A 7,784-nucleotide genomic window follows, 5' to 3' on the forward strand; every position below is an offset into this window, starting at 1 on the left:
GTTTGACTGCTCGAAGGGATGGTTGGACAGGTGTTACTTAGGCTGTCTTTATTTCATAACCTTATCCTAGCCACATGAGCAAGATTTAACCCAGTAGGGCTAGTGAGCATGGCTGCTGCCACCCAGGAACCCCACACCTCACACCCATCTGGAGATGCAAACCCAGCACTTAACTGACCTGGATCCTGTAGGGACCCAGTCCACCTATACTAGCTACAGCAACACCTAATGCCTGGTGAAAGCTGTACCCTAAGGATACCACACAACCTGAGTACGGGTGTACTGAAATGTACACTCAGCAAGATTTGTCCTCCAGCTTTCTCCTTTGGAGATAAAAGCAGGGTGAGAATGGGTTAGTGAGGGAAGTCAGACTTCCCCAGAAGGTCTACTGAACCCTGTCCTGAGAATATCAAAGCCTAGTGGAAAGTTGAGTGTGATGCCCCAATTCCCACAGGTACAGGGCAAGAGGCAAAGGGTTCCAAGTTAACTAGGTTACAGAGAAATCCTGTCTGGCACACACTCAACTCCAAACAAAGCTAGGGCCATGATGGTCTTTTTCCAAGTGAGAACAGCCCTGACCATTCTCACCTTCTCCATGGGCAAGCCGAACAAAGCAGGTGTCAAAGATAGGCCCCCATTTCAAGGAGGATGCCCTCAAATTCCACTTTGGAATGGACTAACAGACAAGCCTAGGAGTGGCCTCACTAGTTTGGGAGGGTCCCAGATCTGGGACGGGGGGGTAGGGCATATACAGCTGGATGGCCTGTATGCTCTACGTTTGTCTCTGGATACCTACACTTTTCCATACACAGAGACGTTGTCTTAAGAGAAAACAAAGCAAATAAAAGATTAACAGTCAGCTTAACCCCAGCAAATCAGTGGCACAGAGCCAGCAGGGAGCGCTCTTCCAACACCAGGGGATGAACAGTTCCAAGACTGCAAAGTTGGTGCTTATGTGATGTCCCTCTGCCGTGGTGGCCGGTGAACATTCCGCACGACACACTTCACCATCCATTCGATGCCCTCTCGAACTCCTTTGCTGTGGAGACAGTATTTATGAAGCAGGGCTAGCCTTGGCCCTGAGAACTCTGCAGAATGAGACCTCAACTCACCCTGTGAGAGCAGAGCAGGCCTGGGTCAGACAGTCTCGCCGGCCAATCTTGCAGGTACAGTCACTGAATGCAGTCTTGATGTCAGGAATGGAGAGGCAGGTCTGACAGGGGAGGTGAGACTCTGAGGAACACTTCCACCACCTAGTTCCATCTAGCTTGCTTTGCTTGTTCACTTGGACTTTCAGGAAGGCCACAGTCTTACCCAAAAAAATAAGTAGGGGTGAGCCTGCCCAGAGCTCGAGTGTCCCCCAAAAACCAGTGGTGAGACTGCTGAACCGGGTCCAAGTCTACTGCTGATGCCTTTGCCCAGGGCTTTGGGTTAGTCTACAGACAGCTCTCAAGAGAACATTCCCCCACCACCCGCAAGAACAGCCCCCAGAGTATCTACCAGCAGAGCACTGTGAACTATGTCAGGAGTTAAGTGCCAAGTGAGGAAGGGCCCATGGCCCTGGAGTTGAGAAGCCTTGGTAGTTCAGTGGCTTCTCTGTTCCCCTTTTCATCTAAGGGAATGCCCTGTGTTCCTTAGCCAAGTACTAGAGACCTCTATTACTAGTTTGGGGATGCAGATGAGATGGTGAGGGAAGTCCTCAGAAAAATGAGTGGTTGTAACAGGGCTTCAGAAAAGTAAAGCTTCCTTGGCTCTCCAGATACCGGCTGCTACCATGTCCTCTAGCTGTTTCTGTACAGAACCCCTTTTGTCAGATGGTAGGGACTTTGTGTGGCTAGAAGTGGAAAGGAAAGCAGCACTTCATCTCAAGAGGATGCCTACTGTCATCCCAGTTCCACCACCACTTTAAAAACTAAAGATTTGGGTTTTATTATATATATATATATATATATATGTATGTATGTATGTATGTATGTATGTATGTATATATGTATATGTATGTGTCAGGGTATGTACACATGAGTACAGGTGTCTACTAAGGCTAGGTGTCAGATGCCCTGGAGCTATAGTCCCAGATGGCTGTGAGCCTCCTGACAAGGGTACTGGGAATCAAACTCTGGCCTTTTGGAAGGGCAGTGCATGCTCTCAAATCACTGAGCCACCTCTGAGACCGAACCCCCACTTCTTTGAACTCAGAACTTTCCCCTTGGTGTTGCTTTAGGCCCCATAGTCCCAGAACCCATGGGGGCATCCAGACATGAGCCCCTGGTCCTCCCTTAAGAAAGAAGATGGCATTTGCATTCTGTCTTCTAGTAGGAACATGTCTGTTCTAATGGTGGCAGCTCCAGACCCCCAGAGAGGAACTGAAGTTGGCAAGGTAGTGTGAAGGAAGGGTCCCAAGAAGGGCAGAGAGGCACTTGGGATGGGTGGTATAGACACTAGGTTTTGGAATCTCTGCAATGGCGACAGAGGCCCTACAGCAGCTTTGTGGGGCTCACCTCCACATCCTGCTTGTTGGCCAACACCAGGATGGGGACACCGTCCAGTGCTTCACTCGAAACCACCTTCTCTGAGGAAAGCAGGAGAGGTGGTGCCTTGCACCATGTCCTGCTCATGACTGCAGGCTCTGCCCAGACCCAAAGGTGTGTACAGACAGCTCCCTTCCACCCTTCACTTCACATACTAGACACCCAAGCAACATGACTGAGGCTTTCTTGGTACTGGCATCTAGGTGTAAGCCCAGCCTCCCTCAAGGCAAGTTCCAGACAAGTGAAAGGGTCCAGATTAGACCAGTACACCACCCCCTGGCATGCCCCTCCCCACGTAATTCCCTAGATGTAGGTCTTCCCGTCTTCTCTCCCTCCTGGAGTGGCCACGCTACACTCACCAAATGCCTCTTTGGATTCTGACAGTCTCTCCTCATCAGTGGAGTCAATGACATAGATGACGCCATGGCACTCTGCATAGTACTAGAAGGAAGAGGAGGAAGTTGGGGCTCGAGTACTCATAGTTGGGTCAGCTAGAAAGCGAGACCCTGTGTCACAACTACCAGAAGATACCCGTAAGAGGAAGGCAGGCAGTAAGTGGTAGGAACTTTGCTACCCCAGGGCCACAATGAAGAAATGGGCACAACCCAGTGGGAAGACCTGCTAGAAAGCTTTCTGGGACTGTTTGGTGGTAAAGATCCATAGCACCTTTGAGGAAGGTTTTCCAACCCTAGCAGGGTGATCACTCTCCTCCTGCTCAGGGACTGCTCCTGAGAATTCACCTGCTGCTCTGGCTAGATGATATTGAGAAAAAGGTGAGAGACTAGAGGCTGAGAAACCAAAAGAGGTTCATGGCTGAGGTCAGCACTGCCTATGAAGTTATCCTGCCTGAACAAAAATGACAGTACTGAACTCAGGCTTCTGCAGGCTGAATGTAGCCAGACCTGGGCTTTCAACAGCAAGGGTAAGGAATGGACAGCACTGCTGAGGCAAAACAGATAGGGCAAGATAAGCATAGGAGATGGAGATCCACACAGTAATAAAGATGTTGTACGAGCTCCCATCCCAATCAGAAAAATAATGCCTGTCAATGAAGGAAAAATAGTAAATAGTACATTGGGACCATGCTGGCCCTCCTGTCACAGTAAGAAAGAAGTCAACACTGACTGGTTAAATAATGTGCTGCAGACAGGGTGGGTTGCATACCACTGAGGTTGTTGACAAGTAAGAAAGGAACACTCCACTCAGGCAGTAAAACTCCTCCCCACCTGCACTTCCCATAGAGGACAGTCCCAGGTCCCTTTTGCAGGTCTTTGCAGCCAGACTCACCTAAGACAGCTCCAGCCTTGCAATGGGCCTGGCACAGAAGTTGCCAGTTCTGGGAGTAAGGCAGTGGGTTAGCCTATTGCTAGAGGCCTGAGAGCTGGCAGATCCTACTGTAGAGGTAATATTGGATGATACAAGGTTTGCAACGAGTCCAGTGAGTCAGCAGGCAGCACTAGCAGTTCCGAAGGTTGTTAGAAATGTCTTGTGATTAAGCACAAGACTTAGGAACCAAGATGGGGTGGGATACTAAACCTCAATGGAGAAGACACCTGTAGCTATGAGTGTGCGATGCAGGGAGGTGCAAAAGAGATCTGCATCATCAGCATAAGGAAACATTCTCAGCTGGACATATTGGTACAGACCAGAGGCAGATAGCCCACCTGATTCTGCTTGTGTGAGAAGTTATGATCTAAGCATGGCATGTGCACAGATCTATGGACAGCAATATTGCTTGGTTAACAGAGGCAGACGTAAGCAGCAGACATGGTAACCTGGTTTCCATCTCAAGGTTCACCAGAGCACACTCTTGAGAGCAACCTGCCCAACAGTGACACTGTACTAGGCTGAAGAGAGCAGTGAGCAGAGTGGCAGACCACAAACGTATCAGTGTAGGTTCCGTTCACCAAGGCCAATGGAGTCCCCCACTAGGCCGTTCATTTTATAGAGAGAGCAGCATGGCTAAGCCCTATGAGGTGTCATCTCTTAAGGAAATCAGAGGGAATTTGAATATAAACATGTCTCCTTAGCAACAACATAAACTCCCTGGGCACATGACACCAGACCACAGTCTATGTTAAGTGATGTCAGCAGAGGAGACTCAAGTCACAACAAACAGCCTGTGGCCATAACTGGACAGCACTGGGCCACACTACCCATGTGGTAGCACTATTGTAGGATACCAACCCTCACAATGAAAGATCTTTCTGAGGTTCTGCATTTTGGCCAGGGCACGGTTCTGGGAACCAAGGCCCCTCTTCCTGACCCTCCTAGTAATCTAGAAGCAACTTTACTACTCTTCTTCACCACCTTGAGTACTGGAGGGATTGGGGGTTAAGGGAGTATAGGTCCTACCCACCAAAGTAATAAACCCAGCAGAGCCACTGAGTCACCAAACATGGCTACCTTGGGCACAGTGGACTCCTTTTGCTCAAAGATAACTGTCCCTGATTGGCAGGAGACAGGATGATTCAGCCAGCAACCAGGAAGTCACATCATGGCCAAGATGACTACAACTCTTCAACCAGTTGACAAGGCTGCTGTCTATGCTCCTCTTAGAAGGGGCTACTCCTCAATGTGGGGTACATATCCAAGCAGTGCTCTTCATCCCAAAGAGCAGTGACTTGTGACTCAAAAGATAACAGGCTTGGGGTCCTGGCCACCACTGCTAAGCTCCCTGTCTGCACCCTCCTGGTAATGACCCAATACACATACTCTGCTGACAAGACAGTCATTAATTGGTGTGAGTCCCCATCTGTGTCTGATGTTTGGAGATGCCAATGTACATTACTGCCCCATGAATAGGCCTGTCCTCTGTCCAAAGTGGTAGCCACAGAGACCTTCTGATTATAGGATAGATGCTATGCTCTTGCTAAGTTATAGCAGAAGAAACATCTTAGGGGAGCCCAGGAAAGAAATTGGTCCTCAGTTGTAATACATGCCTGCTGGGAAGCATCGCAGTAGCTAAAGAATCTATACTACAGCACTGCATTGCATCAAATGACCATGCCAACCCACAGAACAGGAGACTACCGAAGAAAAGTCAGGGCTTGTCCTGCTCAGTGCTAGACCTAGTAGTACATGACATAGGCTAGGTGGAGGAAACTCCAGTGTAGGAATGTATACAGAGAGAAGTCTCAGAAATGTCTAAAACCAATGCCCAGAGAAGAGGCAAGTGATTTCTGCCTGAGACCATCCTCCTCAGATGTGGAAGAGGCCACCTGGAAGAACCATGACAAGCTAGAATGAGGTAGACAGACTCACCAGGAAACAAAGGCTTTGTGCACTCCCTATGTGTGGTCTCTGCCATCTCCACCTGCCTGTAAGAGGACAGGTTTACAGTCCTCTGACAACTCCCCAGTCAGTGCTTTGCACTGACTACCCTGGCGAACAACGCTGCTTTCTCTGCGATTGACACTGGTCTTGTTGGGAAAAGGTTAGGTACTTCCAGTGTGAACCTCTCCGGTGCCACTTGCCTGGTGGTGATTCTAGCCCTGGGCTTTGCCAGAGTGAGACAGAAAGCAACCTGGAACCCTGGGGGTAGGACTGAAGAGAAAACCTTTAGACAGGGCCAATGAGATGATTCAACAGGTAAAGATGCTTGCTATGCAAGCCCGACAATCTGAGCTTGATCCCTGGAGCCCATCCCATGCAAAGGTGAGAAATCCAATTCTACAAAGCATGCTGTAACATGCCTCCCCTCCCCCCAATAAAGTCATTTTAAAAAGGAGAGAAAATCTTCAGGGTGACAGGAACTCTCATGGAAGAAGAAGTTAAGAGGAGCTATCTAGAGAAATGCAGCACGGAGCAGACAGCGTGTCTTACCTTGTCCCACAAGGACTGTAGTTCTTCTTGTCCACCTAAGTCCCAGAACATGAGGCGAGCCTTCCCCACATCCACAGTGCCAACTGGGGAGAGGACAGAATGAACTAACTCCTGACTCTTTACAAAGTCCCAGCTCTTCCCGGGGATGAGGAGAACCATTCTGGTACCAATCCCAGCTGGCATGGACTGAGAGGGATCTGGCCACTGGCCCACGCTGGGCTGTGGTGCTTACATCTCTAAGGGACCCAAGCCCATATCCCCCTTACTGTTTAGGCCCACGGTAGTGGTGATTTTGGACAGACTCATCCCCTTGTAGTTCTTGTTAAACCGTGTTTTTGATTGTTCCAAGAAGGTCTGAGGAAAGAAAGAGAGGTGGTTAGGTATCGGCAGCTAAAGTAATTTCCTGGTGTCTTCTTCTAAATATCCCTCCCCACAACCACATGCTTTGGGCAAATTCAGGCTTCCACGCCCATACACACGAACTTCTGCCTGTTGAACGCTCTTCGGGAGGCTGTTGGCAACTAACCTGTAGTCTTGGGTAGGGGGTTAGATTTCCAAACAAGACAAACGTAAGGCAGGGAACGGGAACTGGTGAGAGAACATGCGCCTACCGTCTTTCCGGCATTGTCCAGGCCCAGGATCAGGATGCAGTATTCATCCTTCTGGAACATGTACTTGTACAGCCCCGAAAGCAACGTGTACATCCTGCCCCGGCACCCCGAGAAATGTCAAGGTGTGTACCGGGCGTATCGGCCTCCTGCCCGCTTCATCAGTGGTCCGTCTGTCCTGCTAGTTATCAAATGTGGAACCTCGTGGCTCGTGACTCACTTGCCCCCACCCCCTGCGCCCCCAGCTCCCGATTCCTGACCCTGCCTGCACCACCGCTAAACCTGGGTCAATCCCACTTCGGGTCATCTTTCTGAATGCACCACCAGTCCTGAAAGACCCGTGGAGGCCTACCCTGCTCCGCCCTCCTAAAAGGCTCCTTTTTCCGGACCCTCCACTCAGCACTAGGAACTTCGACCGTCGCAGGCTCCTAGGCCAGAGACCGTCTAGGCAGCTACCAGAGAGGCAGCGCTTCTGCCGTGGGTCAGCTTTGGATGTCTCTCCCCCTCCCCAACCCCGCTGCCGGGCCCACGGAGCCTAGGAACCAGCGGCCGAAGCCGCTTCCGTCGTCCCCCTAAGCCCAGGATTCTAGAACCCCCGGCCGCTCAATCCGGCCGAGACCCACCTGCACCTGCTCAGATCTCGGAGCCGCAGGCGCCACCGTCGCGTCGCAAACCCCCAACCGACCTCGCGTTGACCCCGCGCGGAGCCTGACGGGACACCGACCGGCCGTCCCGAGTCCGGGCGGAGCCGCATCCCGGCAGCCCCCGCGCGTCCCATCCAGGAGGCTCCCGAACGCAGGCACTTCCGGCAGCATCAGCTTTC

General features: G+C 50.9%; 1 protein-coding gene across 7 annotated transcripts; it reads right to left on the minus strand.

Moving 5' to 3' along the window:
• Window positions 1-33: 33 nt before the first annotated feature.
• Window positions 34-7,724, minus strand: Arfrp1 (ADP ribosylation factor related protein 1). Of its 7 annotated transcripts, none has more exons than XM_040732693.1 (8): window positions 7,585-7,724; window positions 6,965-7,142; window positions 6,620-6,707; window positions 6,354-6,436; window positions 2,888-2,969; window positions 2,499-2,569; window positions 1,113-1,309; window positions 34-1,039 (listed from the first exon to the last, which is right to left on the minus strand). In XM_040732693.1, the coding sequence occupies exons 2-8, from the start codon at window positions 7,055-7,057 to the stop codon at window positions 952-954; spliced, it is 702 nt and encodes a 233-aa protein (XP_040588627.1). In that variant the 5' UTR covers window positions 7,058-7,142; window positions 7,585-7,724; the 3' UTR covers window positions 34-951. The 7 variants fall into 7 exon arrangements, 6 of the variants coding, with proteins under 6 accessions (XP_040588627.1, XP_012972106.1, XP_040588628.1 ...); XM_013116652.3 differs by having other exon boundaries at window positions 1,113-1,213; window positions 7,585-7,719; XM_040732694.1 differs by having other exon boundaries at window positions 6,965-7,139; window positions 7,585-7,715.
• Window positions 7,725-7,784: the final 60 nt, after the last annotated feature.

Source organism: Mesocricetus auratus, unplaced genomic scaffold, assembly GCF_017639785.1.
Source record: "Mesocricetus auratus isolate SY011 unplaced genomic scaffold, BCM_Maur_2.0 Super-Scaffold_100028, whole genome shotgun sequence".
In the NCBI taxonomy this organism is placed as follows: domain Eukaryota; kingdom Metazoa; phylum Chordata; class Mammalia; order Rodentia; family Cricetidae; genus Mesocricetus; species Mesocricetus auratus.

Excerpts from the sequence above, each read along its gene's own strand:
- Arfrp1 (XM_040732693.1), bottom strand. The coding sequence starts at position 7,057 with ATGTACACGTTGCTTTCGGGGCTGTACAAGTACATGTTCCAGAAGGAT. Across the intron at positions 2,970-6,353 it reads TACAGTCCTTGTGGGACAAG|TACTATGCAGAGTGCCATGG; the intron begins GTAAGACACGCT and ends TCTTCCTTCTAG. Across the intron at positions 1,040-1,112 it reads GCCTGCTCTGCTCTCACAGG|CAAAGGAGTTCGAGAGGGCA; the intron begins GTGAGTTGAGGT and ends CTGTCTCCACAG.